The 25,091-nt window shown below is 37.0% G+C and overlaps 1 protein-coding gene across 3 annotated transcripts in view; it reads left to right on the top strand.

Moving 5' to 3' along the window:
* EPHA6 (EPH receptor A6) overlaps positions 1–25,091 on the top strand; it is a 372,264-nt gene that overhangs the window by 242,434 nt on the left and 104,739 nt on the right. For 2 of the 3 annotated variants that reach the window (XM_066571876.1, XM_066571878.1), the window contains exons 6-8: positions 4,442–4,566; positions 22,862–22,909; positions 23,337–23,499. In XM_066571876.1, the coding sequence (XP_066427973.1) occupies positions 4,442–4,566; positions 22,862–22,909; positions 23,337–23,499 (336 nt within the window). The remainder of the gene's footprint in view (positions 1–4,441; positions 4,567–22,861; positions 22,910–23,336; positions 23,500–25,091) is intronic. The other variant, XM_066571877.1, reaches the window with a different exon arrangement.

Genomic DNA, 25,091 nt, shown 5'->3' on the forward strand with positions numbered 1-25,091 from the left:
GTAGGGTGAACCTAGGAGGGATTAAGGAGTTTTAAAAGAGAAGCAAGGGCTTTGAGTAGAATTTAGTCAGTATTTTCCCATAACTGCAGTTGAGAAGTGACTGAGATAAGAGAGGAGGAAGAGGCAGGGAGAGAGGTGGATTCCCTCCTCTGAAGGGAAACCCCTGCTCAGAAAACAGGTGGCAAAGCCCTATATTTTGGTAAGTGTAATCTCTCCTGTACCTTGAAGCAGGCAGAGGTCTCAAGGAAAGAATAACATTTAATTTGCAAGTTGTGTAATTGTTGCTAATGGCAGAGATATAGAAAAAACAAACTGAATTAAACACATGATCCCAAAAGGCATTATTTTACATATTGAGACCCCCGATATTTTACATACTGACACCCACAGCCTTCTCATGAGGATGGTGTCCAAAGGAATGAAGATCACCTATTTTGAAATCAGACAGTTATGGATAATGGAAGTCAGCCTCAGAAAAAGAAATTTTTAGGGAAAAGACACTTAGATCCAGTCATTGTTTAATATACACATTTTCTCTCCTGTATGTATCACATGAGGAAAAAAGGATTCTGAAAAAGAGAAGCCAAAGAAATTTAGAATAAAATCAGCTTACTCTGAATGAAAGAATGCACTTCCATTATTCAATAAAAATTTGAAAAGACCAAGAAGCTTGTGGGACTAAATTAAATGAGGAGCTCACCACATTGTAGATGACTCATTTTAATTGAAGAAATTTATAACAGTGTAGAAGATGTAACAGATGGTGCAAAGAATCCTCTGTACAAAACACAGATCAGTGCTGAGCTCAAGAGCCAGAAACCACCCTTCAGCCTAGGACCAATGGCAAGAAAATGCTGCCCTTAAAGTGATTAAAACCATGCTGCTCTTCTAAGCATTTCTTTTTTTCAAATGGTTTCATTGGGTAATCATATTAGAGTTCTCCTGCAGCTACTGGATTTGAAACAACTAATTAAAAGAACTTCCCATTGATTCATCATAGGGACATCAGAGCAGCCTTTAGGAATGGGAAAATAGGATTTACCTATCTTACAATCTTCTGGTTAAAAAGAGCTTTAACAATAAGTGGATAGAATCTCTAAGGTCTAATTGACTTCTGCTCTGGTGAGCAACAGTTATAAGGAGCTGAAATTTCTCCACAGAAATGAGTGCTCTTTAGTAGCACTTCACAACAAAAGAAATAGAAACTCAGCTAGCTGTGCTTTTAATAACTTGGTTTTATTTGTCTGTTTCTTCCTATAATAAATTTCTGACTGGAATCCTATCTTCCAAAAACAGGATCATCCTTCTGCACATACAGGAAATGGTCAATGGTGATTCTTCTGTGCCTTTTTGTTAAAAACCACACTCGTTTTCTTTTTTGTTTTCTTTTGTTTTCTTTTTTTTTTTTTTTTTACTTTATACAAACACAAATACACTTCTCATATTCACAGCTTTATGTTCACATCTCTGCATTTGGATTTTGAGGATTCATTGCTGGCACAGTGCCACAGGTGTGATGTGAGCCTTGCTGTATGGGCTTGTTGGTTTCAAGTGCAGGTCAAGCACAGGTGGTTAAGGGGAGATCTAAAGTAATTTTGTTATGTTAATTTCAGACTGAGTTCTTTCCCAGGAAAACAACTGGGATTATTTCATATACTGAAGTTTTGAGAGGATCTTCCAGTGCACCATGACTGTATTTTTGAAATGCACTTCATCAAATGGAAGAATTACTGTGTTGAGCTCAGGCTGAAAACATGCATGAATTGCTGTATAAATTTGGAAGTTAGAACACAAAGAAAAATCCCCATCATGCAGTACATATGAAAAACTTGTAAAGTTGAGACTATAATTTGAAGACATGTTATATCAGCAGTGTATATTTTATAAGCCTAAAAGAGCCAAGAATATAATTTTATCTACAGCTTAACCTGGGTGTTTTCTGTCACCAGTCTTAATAATTTTGCAAGGGTTGCGTTGTCTGAACAATGAGCTCCCAGATGCTGTGGGATGAAGCTGCAGTGTGCTGATGCTCATCACCTCTAAGCAGGCACACAGGGGGTACCAGATGTATCTGACAGGTTGCTATAGCTCCCTCAGACCCACCTGTAAATCACAGCTCAATGCCATTGAATGACTTAAAATAACAAATAGTAAAACTATTTATGTGAGCAGTGCCTTCCTAGGCCCTTGATCAGTGTTTAGCAATTACAAATCCATGTTTGCTAGCTCCTGCTTTCCTTTTAACAGACATGACTTTGTATCTTGCTTGGAGAAGTTGATTGTACCCCAGAGAGATATTATGAGAGCTCAACTTCACCCTCAGTTTCAAGAGTAAAAATTTCATTTTGGCTAAGGGAGTAGTTATACCTGCCAAGGGATAACATTTTGGTTCAAATCCTGTGAATACTTTTTATTTATTAGTTTGTGTTTTATTCTAATCAGTTATTTGCATTATGCTGTTTAAGGACTTCCTGAAAACCAAGTTAATCCTTTATTCTGCATGGCAGGATTTTTTTTTTCTCTCTGAGACCCTTGCATCAGACCTGTGGTTAAAGTGGCAAAGGTGCAGAAGTTTCCTATGTCAGCTCTTACACTTTGGTAGGGGTTTTTTTTCTGATATTAGGTGTTGAGTTGGGGATTTTTTTCAGATCAGAGAGGACAGAACTATTATCCCACAGAATAGTTACCCAAAGGTAAGACTGGATGGAAGTTAATTTTCTGTCTCAGATAAATGCATTACCACAGAGAAAAATACACATATCTCTATGTAGAGTTTCCCTTTTTTCAAAGACAAACACACGGTTTTGTTTTCTTCAGTGTTTGTTTGCATTCTAGAATTTATTGTTTTCATTTCTTAAACCTCCTGAAATGTTTACAGGAAAGAACACTAAGGCATGAAATTTTGTGACTAGAATAAGATTCTGTTTTCATTTTCGTAGGGAGATTGTTTTGTTCAAAAGATAAAACCAGAAGTCATAAAAAATGTGTTATATTTAGGAGAAAACTCCATGGAAACTTAGAAAAAGTTAAGATTCAGAAGATAGATGAATGGGAGAGGGTGTGTAATAAACTAATATATTTTAGTGGAAAGACAAACAATGAAATCTGTGAACTACTTATGGTAGCTGGATTGTTGATCTTAGTTGTGTTCAGGACTGTTGAATAATATGACTGTGTTTGCTGTAACATTTGGGAAAGCTGCACATCAATACTATTAAAACCATCTAAGAGTCTGGAGAATATTTTTAGATACTTTATTATTAGATTAATAAAACAAGCAAAGATTGTTTTCTAGAACACAATCTTTGCACCATTTGAAATCATTGCATAGATAACCATGCACCTTTATTGTATTTGTGGGGTGCGCTGATGAAGGAAGGGAAGATGAATCTGACTCCATGTTCTCAGAAGGCTAATTTATTATTTTATGATCTATATTGTATTAAAGAATGCTAAACTAAACTATACTAAAGAATCCAGAAAGGATACTTACAGAATGCTAAAAAGATAATAAAGAAAACTTGCGGCTCTCTCAAGAGTCCCGACACAGCTTGGCAATGATTGGCCAATGAGTGAAAACAACTCACAGCAGAATCCAATGAAACAATCACCTGTGGGTAAACAATCTCCAAACACATTCCAAAGGAGCAAAACACAGCAGGAGAAGCAAATGAGATGAGAATTGTTTTTCTTTTTCTTGGAGGCTTCTCAGCTTCCCAGGAGAAAAACTGTGGGCGAAGGGATTTTTCAGAAAATGTTAATGCCACACACCTTCTTTTCCAAAAAGGCAAAAAAAAATGGTTCTTAAATTTGGTTAGCCCCAGAGTGAGATAATTTGGCTCCTGGGTGCATCCATGCATGTTTGGCCCCTTCCAGAAGCTGCTTTTTTCCCCCAGTTTGGCCATGCCCCAACCCCTTCCAGGGGCTCCTGAAGGAGCTGAGTCTTGATGCACAGAGACACGTCACAAAGGGCTTGCCGGAAAAGGGATTCATTGCATCTGTTTTGAGCTGTGTCACTTTATTTTACCCCAGAGAGTAAACTGAATGTGCATCCTAAACACTTGAATCATAACATTTAATGAAGATTAACCTGCATGTAGAATTTGCTGCCTCTGCAACGTGATCTGCTCTGGACACTGTGTCCCTGGAGCCAGCAGTGCTGCCTGGTTGGGGCAGGGTAGGGCCCAGCCCAGGCATTATTTCTGTATTTTTGCACAGAGCCATTTTCCAGAAGCTGCTCTGCACTTCGGCAGAGGAGTTACCAGCATGTACTTGAGACATTAATTCCAGGTTATATGGTTTCCCTGAGAATTGCCATCTGTCATGCTTTTCTGTCTGGAGGTCACTCCAAGTTGCCTCGGGTTGGTATCCTCAGACAGGAGTTTGGAAGGATAAACCGTGTGCTTCGTCTTTAACCCTTAGTTATCCTTTTCCCTTTCAGCACCCACCTTGATAGGTATGGTAAGGAAGGACTGGGCTTCCCAAAACAGCATTGCCCTCTCCTGGCAAGAGCCGGACTTTCCCAATGGAGCAATTCTGGACTACGAGATCAAGTACTATGAGAAAGTAGGTCTCACTTACAGCATCACCCCCACTCAGATCCTAAAGAGCAATGTGTTTTGTATTCTTAATAGTATTTTTTAAATCTTTTCACTTGACCCCACCTACAATGCTGTGTGTGAATGCCAGACATTTTATTTTGTGCTGAGTTTTTGTTGTTTTGCTTCTAACTTGTTAATGACTGTCTTGTTTCACACTAGAATTGACTAGAGCAGTAAGCAGATTGTACATTTACTCCTCTCATAGTAACTACATTACAAACTTCACATTACAGTGACACTGACACAACAGAATTAAAGTGAATGGGAACATGATTTCATTTTGAGGCAAAAGATGTATTTATTTAATTATTATTGCTAAATAAAGCAATAATATATGCTTAAAGGATAAGTGCACCAGCATTGTTTAGAGGGTTACAAAAGCTTACACGAGAAACTGTTGGATTTCTAGTGCTCTGTCAAAATTAGGCAATTTCACACAGAAGAGAGCTACAACATGCACTACAAGTAAAGGTAAAAGGTGCACACACAGCATGTATTGGAAAAGCATAATTTGAAGCCTCCTTCTCCATGAGCACAAAACATACTTGGTCATTTCCAGTTGCTACAGGACCTGGTACCAGTAAAAAATTCTGTGTTGACCAGTGCCTTCAATCCTGAAGACACAGACAGGAAATTTTTGGTGTCTGTACCTTAAACAGTTCCTTGCTAAATCAGTTCTTGTGTTTTCCTGCCCCCATGTGAAGTCACAGTGGAACTGATGTGTATGAAGATCACAAAGAACAGAACAAAACAACTCATGGAAGAAAGTATTAGGAATATAAGGCTCTGTAAATATCTGAGAATTTTATTCCTTGACTGCACTTCTCTATTGAGATTGTGCAGCTTTAATGATGCAGAAGAAAGTGTAAACTGGGAAAAAAAATCCAAACAATTTAAATAGGACAGCTAGAAGGAGGCAGATTGCTTAGAATATTTGGTAAGCCAAAGCAAGAACCCTATTTTACCACTCTAATGGAAGCCCTTCAGGTTCTGATCCATTATCATAGCAAGCCCCATTATAACTTGAACTTCTTTTCTGCATTGATATTAAAGAGGTGAATTAAACACAACAAATTGTGAGATTTTATTCAGTCGAATAGGAACAGTTCCAACAGTTCTGTAGCCATTGGTATGGATGTTAAATTATAAATTGTAGATATGTATTTAATAAAATCCTTTCTCAATGGATTATGTGCCAAGACCAGTCAGTGCTGAATGACAAGGCAAATAATTTTTCTTGGAGGTCTACTTACTCCTTAGCCTTGACCATTGTGCAGCAAGACTACATGCACAGGCTTTAAGACCCTTTGCTAGACACAGTTTAAACCACTCTTATCTGTTTTTATGAGAAAAAAGAGAACCATTTTCTGTGTCCACATTTTAAAATATATAAGGAGCATCTTCTCTCTATAAACTCTTTCCTCTGAGGTCAGGAGAGATAAAATGCCCTGCTGGCACCTTCCAGTGCTGTAGCCCAGGTGTAATTTGCAAGATCACTCTTGGAGACCAGGTTCTAGATCAGAGAGATGAATAATCCAGTACTGCAAGTCAGTCTGCTTATTTACGGCATTAAATTGGAAAATGTTATTTCATGGCACTTTAATATTTAAATCTTGCTTTAATCATATTTAAATCAAGAAGCATACATTACAAAACTGGCTAAGTGTAGTAGCCAAATGCAAATGAAATTTTATATTGAGAAAGAAAAAGGGATGGTTCCTACCTCAAAGCCAGAAAATATTTATATGCACAATTAATTTTATGTTTCAATTCGTTTTTTCTTCTTCACTGTAGAGCTCTGTATATTGAAAAGCACAGTTTGTGTTATGAAAAGGCTAGATGTAGCCAGTGACACTGATCTCTCAGCCTTCCCAGGAACTCTGAAACAGGGGAATATCAGCATTCCTGTTCTCAGCAGAAGTGACAAAATAGGGATGTTGTTGCATGCTCACAGAAAATATGATAAGAGTGAAATAATTTTCTACTGGATCTAGTATGAATTTATCACAGACATCCCTCTAACAGAGAGTAAAAAAATGCAGGTAAAGTTGAAGAATGTGTTACATTTGAAAAGGTCAGAAATTTTATTAATATCTTAGGGAGTCAAGAAAAAGGCAGAAAACAGTAGACTCAGCTACTAATAAACACACTAGGTAGAAAAATGGAACAACTTTTGCAGTCCATCTTTATCCCTTTCTGGCTGTCGTCTGCATTTAATAAAGAAAAGTTTTGTTCTGATAAACAATATAAGAAATGAAATGTCTTCATCAAATACAACCACTCAGTCCCTCAAATTCAGCTGATTATATCAGTTTCTTAACTTCTTGAAGCTCTGTAGATTTATGCAATATTCTAAACTTTTACAATTATTACTGCTATTTCTTTTAAGTTTCCTTGTTGACATTTGAAAAATTGTGAGGACATCATTGGCGAGCACATTAGGGGAGCAGCCTGCTTTTAATTATCACCAGTAGGAATTCTGTGGCTCACAAATGGAAGTTGTATCTTGTCATGGGCTCCCAGAGTTTCCTGGAAGATATGTAAACTTCAGAAATCAAATAGCTGCCCAATAAACTGTAAGGACTCCACAAAATGGGGTAGTTTCCAACAATTTCATAAGAAAGACAAATTAATGATGATGAGCATGGAATATAAAGATGCATCTATCCATTCATTTCCAGAAGCAGCACAAGGAGGCTACATTCTGCCAATTATGCAAGAAACTTGAATTTATACTCTTGTAAAATACAAATTACTCAGAGAAATATCAGAAGATCAAGTCCTCTCTGTGAAAAATATTCTTCTGATAAAGACTACCAAGTTAAAAAGAAATAAAGTAGAGAAGCAGAGTTACCCAGAGGTCTCAGTAAGTTACAAATAGGGAATCATACATAAATTTCAAAGTACAATAAAGCAGTTCAATAATTTTACTGCTTTAAAGTACCTTTTCCTATATGACCTTCATTTCTCCAGGGAATTGCTGTAAAACATTCAGAACTTCAGAAAATATTGTCTCTAAAAATGAAAATCTTGGGCCAATAACAAAATTTCATTGTGAACCAGTAGTACAGATTTGTAGTTTCTTATTTAGGAGTGCACTGGTACATTTTTATGTGGTTGTCTGACAAGAGGTCATTTTTTTCTGCATCCTTTCAGCCAAAAATGCAGTAAACAAAATCTGACCTAGGACATAATTAGAGAGCTGATTTGTCCTGGGAGAACAAAAATTCCTTGACTTTCAGTCCAAGTTTCTCCAAGTTCTGTCACAGCAAAGAGAAAGGGTTTTCAACTGTTTGAATATTTGTGTGATATAACCAGGGGGAGAACATCATGATCCTGAAATAATTGCCTTGTTGAGGCTTGGTAGTTGAAATACCTGATTTCAGGTAGATTATGAATCATTCTGAAATCTGTGCCTTGCATAGTAAGTCAGTTTTTACAGCAACACACAGAAGATCAGCTCAATGTTTGGCCTTGGAGATCTAAGACATGCTCATAGAAGCATTTCTTCATAGACCTTCTTTGGGGCCTTGAGATACTACACATTACAAATTATCTCTGTTGGTACAGGGTGTCTGCCCTATTCTGTACTCTGTCCACTATATGCTATGATCCCTTGATATCATCCACAAACACTGTTTCTAAAAGAAAAAGCTCTCATGTGCCATAATGTCTTTCCCTTTAAAAATCAAACTTGTTAATATAATCTCATTGCCACTGCTAATTGCAATTAATTTTTCTTTTATACTTTAAGCTGTAACTCAGACACTGACCAAAGCTTGCACTATTTGCAAGATTCTAGGGCATCATAATCTCTTTACCTCTCATTAAAAGGGTTTCATGTTTGATGCAGATGAAGGAGTGGGGCCTTGTTAGAGCCTTGTAATGACAATTCCTCCTTCTGCAGGAATTCCCTCATGGGAAAGGGAACACTGCACACAGTGGATATAAACCTCACCAGCTGCACTCCAAGTTGTGCAGCTGAACTGGAAAACACTTATTCCTCCCCTTTCCATCCAAACCCAGAAAGTTAATCATCAAAAACTAATGCTTCCTAAGACCTGTATTAGGCATACCAAGCTGTGCACGTATCAGCAACTGTATTAAGTTGTTATTTGTTCTCCCACGTGGCCCAAGCACAGCAGCTGGATTACATTTCCTGTTACACACAAGATAACATATAATTAGCTAAGGAAGCCTGTCTGTAGAGAAGGGATTTTAATGGAATGTACCCAAGCAGTAACCTGAGGCATTGCAGTGAAATCTCTAAATAGAGAAAGCAGAGAATATCTTTAGAATCAGGATTTGGAGGAGAGGACTCATATTTCTTTGCTTTCCCGTCTTTTGATGAAATTTAAAGCCAAATCCCTTTGCCAAAGTACTTCATTTTGTTGGGAGATTCAATTTGCAGCTCACAGGCAATTTTCACATAAAAAAATTAACCCACTTCCCTAAGACAGTGAGTGGACAGGATATGTAGGACATCAGATATTACTTCTCCTTCATCCTAGTATTATTTAGAATGGAATTAATAAATAGAAGTGAGAAAATAACTGAGCAGTAGAGGCAAGGGGGAAATTAGTTTTCCAATGAGATTTGAGAAGAGATGAAGAGCTGATGAGGCAGAGAGATGATAGAGGAAAGTACCAGATTTAAAGAATTAGAAAGCAGCATGACCTTGTTAATTTTTGTATCAGTCTACAGCTGTCTTCACTTAACTTATATAAGAAATGATGTGCAGTCTTAAAATCTAATATTAAACCAAAGACTGCTATTTCTTTGAGTAATCATTAATATGAATTAAAATGAGACATCCTGAATTTGAGTGACAGACTTTTAGGTAAATTGCATGATAGGAATAATGAGAAAATTTAAGACACTCAGTGCATAATGTTTTGAATGACAGAATTATTTTTATAAGAATTAATATGGAAAATTATAAACACCATGAGACTCATCCTTGTTTAGAGGGCACCAGATGTTCCTCTGTGTCTTCTCCAGCCAAGGAGATACTGCATTATGATCTCACATTAATTAACCTGACCCTGCTTGAGTATGGGCTGGAATCAGCCTCAGTGAACAGGAGCCAAACATGTTCTCAGTAGATAAAATAAGGACATTTCTCATAAGAAGCCACCTCATGTAGATCACATTCAGTCCTCAGAATTTCTGGGTGGAATTTTGAAATGTGCAGTAAAATCAGCCATTTATCTTGTAAATTTCTCTACCTTTCTGTGAGGTCTGCATGGCATGTGTGAAGTTCATTGACCCTCAACCTCCCTAGTACTTAAACAGCCAAACCTCTCCATTCAGACACGGCTGTTACAACTCCCCTGTTTCCTTTAAGCACCAGCTGTTACTTTTTTGGTTCAGGTTTTTCTATTATGGTAGATTTTTATATCCTGAAGAATAATGTATGCAGCAGCTCCCAGTGGCATGAGGCTGAAGGGAGCCTGGGGGCTGTGTGACATTATCCATGGCCAGAGGGGTTTGTTTGGTGCTGGTGTGGCTGGGTTCTTGGCATGTGCTGGTTCTTTCTTCTGGGCATGTTTCTTCATTGTTGCTATCCCTGTTGCTAAATTTTAAAGTCAATATCATGATGGGATTGGGGAACAGGTACAGAGTGACAACAACAGGGATAAGCAGCTGGAGCACTTCAGGTATCTGGCCATTTATTGAGTATAAACAGTATAAAAAGCTGCTTGCTTCAAAGGATAACTGGGGAATTCTTAACTTCATGCTAATATTTTTTTTAATGGACAGTTTTCTTATATTTTTCAAATTATTCAAATCATTTAAGGCATAAGTAGCAATCTACTGCCTGCAAGTAAAATGTTTCTGATATGACTGGAATCAAGAAACGTAGGACTCATGCAATAATACATTTTCATTACATTTTGAACAATTCTCATCAAAACAAGAGTGCTTAGTATTTGGGATGTACAAGAGTTTTTGGACAGTAGTTTTAGGCAGCACTTAGTGTTTGTTCATAGCATGTCATAGGGAGGCACCAGGGCTCTGAGCAGCACCTCAGGCATTCTCAGCCCTTTGTAGCTCCTGGGCAACGAACCATGTCTGCTGAATGTTTTTAAAAAATAATCACTACAAATGTGCTTTGGGATATAATCATTAAAATGAAATCTCCTAGCTTATTTTAGCATAGTAAGTGGTGTTAAACAAGCTTCTCAGTTTTTCTGTTCTGCTGTTATTAACCCAGTTTCCCAAGGGAAAATATGTAAAAGCCTCAGATTCTAAAAAGAGAAAAAAAAAATAGGTTTTAGAACTGTTGAAAATGAGAGTGACTAATTACCAGACTCTCTGACCGGATATAATTTTTGCCTTGCAGGAAAGAACCTAAGGACCTTGCAGCAGCCATTATTAATGACACTAATATAATTACTGTATAGGAGAAAAAGAAATCTGGGATCTAAATATCAATTACATGCAGCAAAGGGTTTATCAAAGAAGTTCTAAGCTAGACCTCTATTAGATGCCTGGTTTGGCTTGTCTACTAATCATTGTTGTCAATTATTTAGAAACAGCTTCTGAACTTTTGTATTTAATAATAAAGTAGCCTGTAGAGGTATTGCTGTTGTTCCTGCTGAACCAGAAATTCTCAATGAGAAGTATAATGCTGTTTAAGCAAGCCTGGAAGATTTGATATTAAAAAAACCCCATACTTAAGTCTCTGCTGATCTTTTGTTCTTGCCTGCAGCCAATACCATTTTCTCCAAGGAAAATTACATGTACAGTGCTTATTCCAGTAACTGCTAGAAGAGCTGCACAAATGCAGAAAAACTGTATTAATGGTTTTGTATAAGTGGTTTTCAAATGCTTTCAAGGGCATAGGAATAAGCATAGGAGGTATGCAAACTATTACAAAACAACAAACACATCTAGTTCCATACTTCAAACAAAGCTAAGAAAGCTAAATTCATTGATAACAAAGATTGGTTGCTAATAAAATGATTTATTAAATGTTTTTTTCTATCCTTTAAAGCCTTTGAACCTCAGGAAAAATAGTTTTCAGAATTGTGCACTGACACAGCAATAATAATAATAATAATAATAATAATAATAATAATAATAATAATAATAATAATAATAATAATGTTAACTTCAGGAATCAGTGTTAATCTTAAGTATGTGTTTAGGTGGGGTGAAAAAATCAGAAGCAGCTGTTTTATAGAGCAGAAAGTTTCAGCTAAGGAAACATTTAGATGATTTTGATGAGCATACTGTAAAAAAGAAATGTTTTCTCATCAGAGATAATGTATCAGTTGCACAAAAGGAAGTTTCACAGATTTTTACCAAAAAAATGGCAAGTTTTGTGAACAATGACCTAAATATAATAAGCATACCTGCCAAAAGATGGTCATCTAAATGAAAGTGCTTTCCTTATTTATAAATTAAATACAATGTCTACGTCTCCACATCTCTGAAATGAGTCAGAATGTTTCCTTTAGACTCTCTTAAAATACAAAGTAGCTTTAAAATTCAAAAAAATAATCTGTGAGCCCAAACTGTTTTAAAAACTAAAGCTAGCACAGTGATTTTTGTAATACATGGATGACTTGTTGTTCATAAATTGTTGATTTGCAGCCATAAAGGTGAATTCACAGATTAAATCAAGATACATACCTTGAGACATGAGTTTATATCTTTGTCTAAATGAAGGAATGTTCAGATATTGTTTCATTTGCAGTTTCTTCCTGCAATATTCAATGCATTCAAGAGATACCTAGAGAGGTAGAAAAGTCTGCATCATTTTGGAGAGTAAAACCAAAAAAAGTTCCTTTTTTTTCTCTCTCTTTTTTTCTAAGACTGCATTTCAGTTGTACTTTAAGCACAGAGGAGGACACGATATTAGTTTTCCTCTTTGAATGGTCTCCTTTTCACATTAAATGAAGCCACTGACTGTGTAATATTAGCAACCTCTTTTTTATTAAGTAGCACTGTCCCCAAAGCAGCCATTCTGGGAGAAGGGACAAATATCCAAAGGGAAAGAGGAAGCCCCTTTAGGGAGAGCCCTTCCATCTTAATGCACTAAACCACTACTTTCCTGTTTAATATCAGTATAATCACTTTACTATGTATTAAACAAAAGCTATGGGTTTGGCTTGTGGATATGGTTGTTGGAATCAAAATGAACATTAGAGGAGATTTTAATTTAAATTAATAATTTCATCAGCCAACTTGAATTCATAAAAATTGTACCACAATCAGTAACTCCCATGTACTTTTGTTAGGTTAGGTTTGTACCTGAACAAACCCACAAATGTTTATTTGACTGATTGAAACAAGCAAAAATCTTACAAGTCTCTCTTTTTCTTTTGAATTTTTTAATGTGTTTGCATTAATAGTTTCAAAGTGCCCTTTCTTGATGTGCTTGTTGGGATGGCTGAGTTAACAACCTATTATTATGTACTCCGTACCGAGCTGTTAATAGCGTTAGAGTCTTTTGCAGGAATTCACCTGCTGCTCATAAACACATTTATGTTGCTCTAGGAATTTCACCAGGTTGATGCATCTTGTATTTGCAATGACCTTGTACAAACTACCTGGTTTTCATGTACATACAAGTATTCATATTATATTAACAAAAGTCTTTAGCAGCTCTTTTTAAAAAGGTATTGACATCCATCTGTGAATTTTGTTAACATTTATTCAGACTTTTTCTTGTTGTTTTTACCACCACCAGAAATGATATTTCTGCTCAAGTTAGCTACATCAGAAATGGGCACTTCCCAAAAAAAAAAAGAGCAAAAACTTGCTGTGTCAGTTTTGAAAGTGCAAAATCAGCTTTTTGATTTACTTGCTGGTTTGTTTACTTTGCCCTTGAAATTCATGTTCAATTAATTGGAAAAAAAGATTGCTGTTTTTGCTTTATACCCCATTAACTCACCAAGGTGTTTGAAGAAAACATAAACCTAAGAAATATGCTGTATTTATTGTTGATGTATTGCCAAGTTCTGCTCTACAGTCATGACACCAGAGGTGAATTCAGCCCTTCTGAGTTAGCATTACAAGACAGATGTTTGCTGTTTGCCTCCATTGAGACACAAAAAGATTTTTACATGTGCTCACAAATACACCAAAAAATGTGATATTTCAGTGACTTCAATGGCTATTATATGTTTATATCTGAAGAGGCTTGCATAATGAAAAGCAATCCACAATCTCTATATAGAGATCAGCAGGTTCCCTCTTGCCTCTGATTTATTATTTGTATTGCACTGATTAAAGTCAAACATTAGTTAGTGTCAGATTTTGTGTTTTAGGGCCAAAATTCTTCCTTCAAAATTGATTTTTGCTGGATGGTTGAAATCTATCTTAATATTGTCAGCATTATTCTATGCTTATAAATCCCAATTTTCTTTGAAAAGGGAAGTATTTGTCCCAAAGACACACATTCACAGTTAGCATATGAAAGACTTGTTACCATTTAACATTCATATGGTCTGAAATGAATCTTAATGACTTCTGTCATTTTTTTTCCAGAATAGAAAATCTGAATAGCAATCTGAATCAATTCAGTCTATAAAAGTAGATATTTTGCTTACTTAAATAAAAGTGATAGCTTTAGTAATACCACTGAATTTGTTTTCAAGCTGTTGTATATCAATATAGATCTTTTCTGGATTTGCCAGGCAGGAAACATTCAGTAGCAAATGAAAAGAGAAAATTCTGCATTAGTCTGCTCTTCTAATATTAAAAGTTGTTTATGTAGAAGATTTAAACTAAGCTGAAACCAATTTAAATTAAGCCCAGGGAGTCTACATGTCCTAACATCCTAAAAGGCTGCAGCACATCTTAGAAAAGAGTTTTAAAGCCATGATTCTACAAGAGATTTTTAGTACAGAATGTGGTTTTTACGAGGGTGTTTGTAGAGCTGCAAGCATCCCGCTGGAGTTGAAATTTCCCAGCAAGGTGTTACAAACCTGACAAAATATTCAGCACTGAAAGGAAGCCCTAATTCAAATCCTGGCCCTGTCTGCCTGTGAATATTGTAGGGATTCTGAAATGAAGTGAATAAAGCCAATTTGTCAGCAGCACTATTAGAGCCGAGTTCTGTGTAGCTGACTTAGTGCTGTACTATATTTTTGGATTGGTGGAATCATTTGATTTTCACAGCTTTGAAGATATGTTGTGGGCTGTTGGGATTTTTTTAGGGGGGAATGGGAAAGGATTGTTTGGGGCTTTTAGGGGATTTTTTGTTTGTTTTGTAGGGTTTTTTGCTTGGGGGGTTGTTAAAGTAGAATGCTGCCTGCTCTGTACTGCATCAAGTCACCTCACTGTAGAAGTCTTCTGAAGAATTGGATGATTGCTCTGTATTGAAATTCCACTTCCCTTGTAAGATGCTTCTCTGCATTTAAGTTGCCTTCACACTTCCATAGGAAATAGGATCACCACAATTTTGAGTTTTGCCACAGCAATTCTGTGTGCACAGCTGTGATGTTACTCATGCTGGTAATGCTGGGTGTGAGAAGTTTGCCTGCCCCATGGCTCAGCAACTTGGAGATCTTCAGGTGTTTGGACTGTGACTTTTTTCACATCACACAAGTTGTCCCTTTTTGTTATCTTTCTTCCAGGGTCTTGCATTTTCAATTTAAATATTTCATTATCCAGTTGACCTACTTCCCATCTGTAACTAGAAGTACTGTTTCTATGATATACACAGATATTTCAAAATTGGCTGAACATATTACTGATATTGATTGTTATTCACTAATTTCTTATACACAAGAAACTAAAGTATATTCAATAAATTGTCAGAAAATGGATTTTTTTTAAAAATCCCCACAGTATTTTTTAAACACAGTTTGTAATTAAACTTGTTGCCTAGGGATGTTTTGGAGGCCACAAGCAAATTTGGTTGAAGGAATAATTAAGGAAATTCCTGGAAGAAAAGTCCATGAGCTGTAAAACACAATGAGGTAAATTTACTTAATTCAGAAAGCCGCTGATCTGTAGATTGCTGGGCTCTGGGGGAGTGTTAAGGGTAAGAATGGGGGGAAGGAACCTGCAGAGGCACCAGGACCTCATTCAGAATTGTGAACCATGAACCTCGTACACCAGTGGAATGGCTTGGGAATCAGCCCACTCTATATCCATAGTTCTCTGGGCTTGTTTCACAGCAGAGGAATTTTCCAATCTTCAAATTTTCCGTATTGCTTCTGTTTTCTGTTGCACTGTATTTGTCAGCAGGTTTATTACATCATCATGAAGTAGACCTTACCATTAGGTATTCAGGAGAAACTGTGCTTTACTGTCCTAAGGTGAATTTTGAGTACTACTTGAGTTGAATTTTTTACTTTAGAAATTTTGTTTATGCTTGCAGTAGCTTCCTGCTTCTTTCCAACTGGAAAAGAAACTTAAAATGAGTGAAAAGATTAGAAAATACTTTGAGGCAGCTAGAGAAGCTGTCTCTTTTATATGCAGAAATTGAGAGATTTCTGGAGGTCCTGGTGCAGAGGTTTTCACTGGTAAACATTTTTAATTAACAAACAACCATTATCAGAGTAACTTATTACTGCCAGTAAGATGGGATTTAATATCTATACTCTAGACTCTATCTGACAACCCAGGCCATGTTCTCCAGCTGCCTTTGTAATAAGCTGGATTGCTCCCTGTTCCATCCTTAACTTAAGGCCTGGTTTTATTTCATTTTGATCTTCTTGTTGGGACAATCAGCTCTCTCCTGTCTGCTGCCTTCACACCTGGCAGTCCCACTTGGCCCCGATGTGAACCACTCAGTTTTTGCTCTGCCCAGCCCTCACCTCCCTGTGCTGGTGAGAATTCTAACATTGTTTTAAAGCTTCCCTGTCCTCATCTCTCTCCTCATTTAATTTTCTGCTTTTCATGGTTCACCTCATATCAACTCGTTTCTGCCTTTCCAAGTATATAATCCAATTAAAATGCATTTTGTCTGGGGTTTGACCTTTCTGTATTTTCTTTATGATTGGTTATGTGTTCTTCCCCTTTTCATGTTGACAGCTTCACTTTTATGTATGGAAAAAGTGATGAACTGACTGACAGGCAATCAAAATATAAAATATTGAATGGCCAAACAGGTAAAGGACACTTGAGTGTTTCAGCTCCCCAGACTGTTACATCTCAGATTAATCAGGAGGGAGGCCAAGGAGGGAAGGGACAGGGTTACAACCTGAAGGGGCTGATGCCTCTAAGTGCTGCACATTTCTCCTCTGAAGCAAACACTAGAGCCACTGGCAATTTTCTATCTGGTCCTGATTTTTTGCTGCCACAGTTTTCTGCTTAGTTTAGATTGGTCCTCAGATCTTTGCAACACTTTTCTAAATTTACTGAAGTTTGTGGTTCAGCTGAAAACCAAAGATACAGGGGTTTTTAGGAAGAACATTTTTTAAGAATCTTAATGGAATCATTTACTTCTAGTTCTCTTATTGTAATTTTCCTACCACTCTGTGTTGCATTAAAAATTTTCCTAATCCTCTTGATCAGATTGTAATCAGTAATAAATGTTAGAAGCACATTTTTGAATATTTAAGTATTTTCTAAAATCTTCTGCCAGCATTCCTGTTAATTGATGTACTGTAGGTCAAAATAGTTTTCTAGGAGAAAATCACACACAAAATTAATAAATGTAAAGAAACTTTCAAAGGCAGACACCAAGTTCCACAGGTGTAGTTAATTTTATTGCTTTCAGTGTAATTACTCCTTATCTACAACAATCTGTGTAAGGTGACAAAGGTGCTATGACTAGAGGGAACAGGCATTCAGAAATTGTATTATGAAAATATTTTATTGTAAAGAAAGAAAATACTTTTTGAGAGTCATTGGGGGAAAATTAGTTGTGAGAGGAGTATAGGCTTTATAAATCAGAGGCAGTTTCCATAAATTAGAGCTGTGGGGATTCTGTTTTTATTCATCACAATGAGTAAGTACAAACTCCACAGTTTGATATTACTTGTCTTGAATAGATTCTATTTGAACTGATTAATCAATCAATGACTATACCTAATAATTAACTACTGTGTTATCCTAATGGGTATCACAGCCTTAAAGTTCAGGTGACTATAGAGTGCCAGCATAGCTGATCCCCTGGGAAAAGTAAGGAAGAATTTGGAGATCTCATTGCACAGTGGACCAGAGCTATGATCAGTAAACATTGCTGTCTCCAGAATTGTGGTCATTCCTTTAAAATAATGATGCTTCCTCTGTAGGTCACATTTTGTGTGTTCCTCAGACTGATGTACATAGGAAAGGGGAAAGATGTGACCAAATGGTCTCATAAAAAATTCCTTTTTATTATTGGTGCTTTTATTTAAACATTTATGGCACCTGAATCATGAAACTCCAAATCTTCTTTACTTTAATGTGGTACTTACTCAGCTTTGACATTGTGCTTCAGTGTACAGGATAAAGACCTGGTCCCTCTGGTATATAGATTTAATCTCTATTAGTTCTTCTTTCAGTTAAATAACAGTGCTCTGAAAAGGCCAGGCAGGATTATGTGGCTTAATACAGAATTTTCATGTTGCAGGACAATAGATATAGACTAGAAAATGTGTTTGCAAACAGCTGATAGTAAATTCAGTTACTCTCCCTGGATTCTTTCTGCACACACATACTTGAAAGTTGTGGGTACAATAAGTCTCTTTTAGCTGGCAGAAGGTGGAAATCCTTTTCCCTAGGGTCTGTTTAAGAAGATTTTTGTTACTTGTGGCACTCAATGAGCTGAATACCTCCATTGCCAGTCATAAAATAAGCTAGAATAAGAGTATATAGCTCCCATTATATATTCTAAATTATGGCAAATTATATTTGGTTAAATTGATAAACTAAAGACTGATACTATTTTTTATTAGAGCCATGTCTCTTTCAGCCACTCACATATTAATGGTGACAAATATTGTATGCCTGAAAGTGCCAGGATTTTATCAGTGCTTTACTGGTAAATTTAATCTTTTAAAGGTTATTTCAGCACTACAAGCAAAATTCAGCATTTCAGCTTTAATTTCAATTGATTTTTTTTTTCCACTAAAGATTTTGAGATAAATAATCTTTTTCTCACCTATAACATCAGTATGTGCACTCTTTGATTGCCACAGGAGTCTAAAGTGATGAAAGGTCATCATATTTTGGTTAGCATTTATCAATATTTTTCTTATATGTGTCCACACAGTCTTCATTTCTGTGCTCTTTCCCTCTGTACTAAGGTGGGGATAAAATTAGAGAGCAATTTTTTCACACAGGTGTGGCATGTGATAGTTTATCTATTTAACATAGTTATCTATTTATTTAAAATTGTTAATGTTTTTGGGGGAATCCCCTTTCTTTTAAGTCTATGAGAAAAAATGATGCCAATCATCACAATAATAGAACATGTGGATATTGACTGCTACTCTGCTGCACTGCAGAAGCAGAAAGCATTTCATTAATATTTATCCTCTGATGGTGCTACTCCATTAAATGAGGTGGTCCAGTCTTAGACCATTAGCACCATTGTGTCTTCCACTCAGCCAGTCTGTCTCTCTAGATATGAAAAAAATGCCTTATCTATAAAGCCAAGTATAAAATTAGGATAGATACAGACCCAGATAAGCAGAGGTGGCTGCAGGAAAGGATTTGATTCTGAAAGGTTTTCCTGTTCATGCACAGAGCAAACTGTCATGGATTTGTGAACATTGTCCCTCATAATCAGAACAGACTCCATTTACAAGAAGAATCACACAAATAATAAGAAAAATACAATTTCCTTAGAAACAGAGATAGCATTTTCAAAGTTCATAATATAATTCTGTTTAACTTGGATAGGTAGTCATAGAGTTAGTATTACATTGTGTAATAACATTGGCATAGCTTGCATTTGGGTTCTATTTATATTTTAATTACAGATTTTCACCAAGATAAATTTGCAATAGGCTATGGAAGAGGTCTTATGAATTTCCTCATATCAGATTGTCTCTCATAGTTATATGAGTATATTATATTAGATAGACTCCTTGTACTCATGCTTAACCCCTCAGCCCCTGTGTTCTCAGAGCTGCTTCTTGTGAGTCCTTTGCCACCTTAACATCACAAATGCTGCTCTGATACTGATGTAAAGCATGAGAGCATTTCTTGTGTCCCTTTTCTTTTTGTGAATGCTGAACCATATATAGTAGCCAACTATATATTATCTTACTTCTTATGTACCATGGGAGGTACAGCCATATCAGTTAAAATTATGTTTTATTTTGCAGATTTTGCAGTCTGTAGTTATCAAGTACAGAATAAATGTAGTGGCCTTTCCCATTGATTCTGGCCCTGTCACTGTCTAGGTCAGAAATCTATCACAGAGATAGATCCTTCTAGCACACAAAATCATGCTTCTTTTAGATGGAAAATAGGGTGCCTGATAAGTGAGTCTATATATATACCTGTATTTTGCCACAACATGAAAGCAGATCTGGGAAAAGCATGCACTGACATCCAAGAAGTACAGTTAGGTCCTTCCATTTAAAATTGACTTTTTGAACATAGAATACCTGCAGAAGTGAGTGCATATGGTTTATAGCAAGAAAAATACAAAGCATCCCATACTTCTGTGCAGACTAGAATTGTATTTTTTTTTGTTCTGAGTCCATCTTCAGCCTTCCTGGGAAAGATCATGGCAGAAGGAGTGGCCAGCCTTGAGAGACTTCTCTGTGCACCTCTGTGGAAAGCTCTGGCTTTCCAGGTAGGCTGCAGATCAGTTATCAAGAGAATGGAGCAATGGCAAAGCATCCACTCTTTGGAGAGTTCTCTGTATGAATCCAGTCCTAAAAGGCTGAATTCTTTGTGCAAAACATTCCAGCCCTGGGAAGTTTCCAGCTATGAATCATTTTGTCTTGAGTTTGAACAAATTTTTCCTCAAGCTCCTGAAGCTTGTTCTCAAACCAGGGTGACAGGTTCCCTTTCCATTATTTCACATGCAGTAACAAATCTTGCCCCCTTTCCCACATGACAGCACTATTACTTTTAAGGTTTGGGTACTCCCAGACATCATTTTTCAGTCTGTGGGACGGATGGCATGAGAGGCTGCAGGAAGAAAGGACAGGGGAGGGCATGAAGAAGGGACCCTTCAGGGCTTCCTGCAGGCAATCCCAGGCAGGTGGTGAGGAAGCAACAAGCCAGACAACCCCTGGAGGTGGCCAAAATAGCTTCCAGAAGGGACAGGTAGTGATGGCTGCCCCTCAGGAGCTTGAAGGACCCATTTTGTTGATTAAATGTCACCATCACAGCCCTTGTCACGCTCATTGTCTTTGACCACTACAAATAATGAATTATATTTGCTGCCTGCCTGTCCACACCCCTGGCTATGCAGGCAGTGTATCCCAAATGTGTGTTTTACACAAGCAGTACTTAGCCTGAAATAACATATAATTGATTGGGTTTTTTTCCAAAAGTCATTTTGGAAACAATTTGGAAAAGAAACTATTTGGAAAAGAGTCTTTCTCAGATTCTTTTCCAAAAGTCATTCCCAATTTTTGCTGCTGCTGGCTTTTTTCTGCAGGCTTCAGGGAGGAAATCTTGTCATTGGATCTTGGGGAATCTCCACTGATTTTTTAATTTTTTTTTAAATTCAGTTTCCATTCTCCTCTTAAAGACCCTATTGTTTTTTTACAATTCCATCAGTTTTCTCTGCAATCTCTCCAGCAGGTCAGAAGAAGCAGTACATTGTAAATGCTAGGACTTGATATCAAGCAGTAAGGTAGTCTAGGGAAAAGAAACAGCTTGCATCTATTACAGTGTACAGTGAAATTCTTTAGGTGCTGGTCTCTTCCTTGGCTTACAGAGTCTAAATAAAAATTTCCAGAGCATTTCAAAGTATAAAGTCACTGCCCCTCTATGGGCCATGACTGAATCATGCTAATACCTGTACAAAACAAACCTTTGCAGTGAAGACTTCCAAGATCTTTCCTTCACAGGAAGTCATGTAAGCTTTATCAGAAAAAAAAGAAGCACCCATCACTCAAACAAGTAGGCTTTCTGTCAGAAAAAAATAGGTAGTTTCTGAAATGCATTAAAGCATGTCTAAAATCCACTATATCTGTTCAAAGTGAAGTTACAAAATTTCAAGTAATTGGGAGAAGTCGTATATTTAAAGAAGTAATTAGATGGTGTATTAATTATAGTCTCTATCTGTAAGATTACATGTACATTTTATCCTACTATTTCAATTTAAATGCATGCTCCTCACAGCTTCAAATTTTGGTAAGAGATTGTAGAAAAAAATCAATACTTCCTCTTACTGTATTTTCTCAAAATTATTTCCACTGTTTGAAGTGCAAGTTAAATGCAGTTATTTTTAATATTGATCATTGTTGCCTTCCTCCTGCTCCTTCCCTTAACAGAATCATGAGGTTGCTTCTGTGTGTTTGTTTTTTAATCTGGTTTTCTCAGCCATCTCCCTGTATTCCTACTGGGGGATAGTGATCCACCTGCTGCCCTGTGCTAATGTGATTTGTTACGCATGGCTGAAGTTAACTCAGAGTGTTTTATAAATACTGTCGTTTTTTATTAAAAAAGTGCATGCATATTGCTGAGAAGAGTTTAAAAGTGCAACAGAATCTGACTAAAATCTAATCCTCTCCTGGTTATCTCTTCTGTGAACTAGATTTCCTTCTGAACAGGCTGAAAGCCCCCTTTGAATAACTTACACCTGCTCTAATATCACTGCATGGTATAATAAACCTGTATGGTGCCCTGTGGGCGTCATAGTTGGACTGTTAAGCACATGCCAAGGACATTACTGCTCTGTTTGGAGACAAATCCTGCTCTAAGGGAGCAAACCTAGCCTTAAGGCAGCACATAAAATATTACAGATTACTGGTTTATCAAGTAACTAATGACAGGGAATAAATGTTCTTCTTCCAAGTCATCCTCTCATGTAAAAGCATCATTCAAGACCTGTCTAGCAAAGCAGCACTCAGTTAAAGCACAGAAATTGATGTTTCTGGTCTCCATACTGGAGCAGCTGATCTGCAGTGGTAATTCCCAGAGCCCATAATTCTCGGGGATCTCTGTGAGACACAGGAATTCTCAGCAGCTGCCTGGGAACAACTGCCAGGAGATTAACAGGGGACTTTTGCACAGAGTATTTCTCCTTATAGAGTTTCAAAGTGAATTTCTTGTATGACTACATTTCAGCTACCTGGAAAGAGACATTGAGCTCAGCAGCAGTGAAGCAGCTGAACCATGCTCAAAGTTGACAGGCTTTAAAGAAAAAGTTAATTCCTATTTTCTTTTACCCACAGGTCTACCCACGGATAGCGCCGGCATTTTGGCACTACCTGCGGGTAGAAGTGAGTAGCGGGTATTTGAATACTCCCACATCTTTATTTTGCAGCTTGGTAGTGTTTCCTGACCTCCTAGTTTGTCCATTGTGCAAAAATAATGAGCTTCCATTCTAGTTGCCATTCTTCTGTGAATGTAGTCTTGTAGTAATTCATGCCGGTTTGACTATGGTTGGGTTGGTTGCTAACCCAAGTCATAAAAACATGTCTGTATGCAGGATTAAAGACAAAAAAACCTGAAACCTAAAAGTCAAGGCCATATCATACATTCTGACTATAGCACAGAACCAAAGTACAGAAATCCATATCTGCACCTCCTTTTATAAACATATTTTACATTCATGAGAAGAATATGGAGCTTCAGTTCTGTTATATCATTTTTGCAAAGATTGTTCAACTCAACTTGATATAATTTCTTTCCTCTTTTGTCCCTCAGGAGCATGAGCAGCTCAGCTATTCCTCCACAAGGTCCAAGGCTCCAAGTGTTATCATCACAGGTCTCAAGCCAGCCACCAAGTATATATTTCATATCAGAGTCAGGACGGCAGCAGGATACAGCGGCTATAGCCAGAAGTTTGAATTTGAAACTGGAGATGAAAGTAAGTTTCACTGAAGGGAAAAAAAAAAAAAAAATACAACTGAAGTAGTAACTAATTTTAAAACAATGAGACATTGGGAGTTTGAATGGCTGAACCCATACCATTTGTTTATCACAAATTGGCCAGTTCTAGGTGATAAAAAACAAGCCTCAGACTCACAGATCTGGATTTACAACAACACATGGAAATGTTTGCCCAATGCTGCAGCTGAAGGAATGTTCTCTTCCATAAAATTTCCTTGTGGGTCCCTTCCAAGCTAAGATGCTCTAGGATTCTCTGATCCTTTCTTTCCTTACAGAAGTCTTGCCTCTTGACATCTAGAAATCCCCTTAGCCAGGCTTTCCCTAAGTCCAGCAGCTCCACACAAGCTCCCAGTGATGGACTCTTCACCCTGCAGTTGTCAGTGCTCCCAGACTCCACTAAAAAACCTGAAAACTTGTATATGCATTTCCATCAACGAGTAAACCTACTAAATTTGGCACTAAGAAGCAAGAAGCCTTCCTGTTCCTACAAAATATGCAAAAAGGCTTCATGTGTGATGTTCATGCTCTGAACAATTTTATATTTGTCATGTGTTGCCCTCCATGTTCAAAGAAACATAGAAAAAGGTATTTACATGTATTTGAGAGGAAATTAGTGTAGTAGATGCAACATTAAAACACTCATTAATTATATTACTTTAATTAGCCAATTATGTATACCATGTTTTTCATTAGTGTTTTAGAATTCAAGTTGTTTAATCTAATGTACAGACTCAGAACTATGTAAGTGCTTCTAAGAGCACCCAGGGATTTGTGTTTCATTTTTATTGCTTCTTAACTTCTATTTCAAAAATCAATCAGGGATAGATTTCCAAGTGCTTAATGCCTAATTGGCCTTTTTAAAATTTGCTGGGTACTTAAGCCAATTGGTTTGAATAGGAGTTGAGCACTTGGGTGCTTTCAAGAATTTCAGTAGATCTTGTCTGTATCTTCTGGTGCAACAAATACAAGGCTTAATTCATGTAAAATAAAATAGTATTTGAACCTCTATGAGGTTTCACATTGTGAAAATGTCACTTGCCCATCTAAATCAGGAAGACTGTGGCTCCAGTGACATTTCCTTCATTGGTATTGAGGGAATCTCCTGGGAGTGACATTCCCCTTACTCCATCCTGGCCTCCATCTCTCCTTCTCAGTGCACTGATGCAGCTGGCTGCATGGTAAGCTTAATTTTAATGTCATTTTTCAGTATAACATCAAAGCTGAACCTGATACTGAAATAAACTGGGAAAATAAATCTGTTTATGATGCCATAAACAGACCTAACACAGTTTATCTCTCAATAATTCTGTTTTCTTTTACTTCTGTGTCTAAGCACTTGCTGCCTAAACTAGTACCTGGTTTCACATAGCTGAATAAATAGAATACAGCAATGGTTTTGTCAGTATTTCAAGATACTGAGTAACATTTACACAGAGAGATTTGGGAGAGTTGTGTTGAGATTTGGGCTGCTTGGTTCTGTCAGTACCCATAAATGTTAATTTGCCCTTGCTGACCTGCATCTGTCTTACAAACCAGTCCTACTCCAGCTGTGTAGGAATCTCTCTTCAT

This window comes from Molothrus aeneus, chromosome 2 (genome assembly GCF_037042795.1).
Source record: "Molothrus aeneus isolate 106 chromosome 2, BPBGC_Maene_1.0, whole genome shotgun sequence".
In the NCBI taxonomy this organism is placed as follows: domain Eukaryota; kingdom Metazoa; phylum Chordata; class Aves; order Passeriformes; family Icteridae; genus Molothrus; species Molothrus aeneus.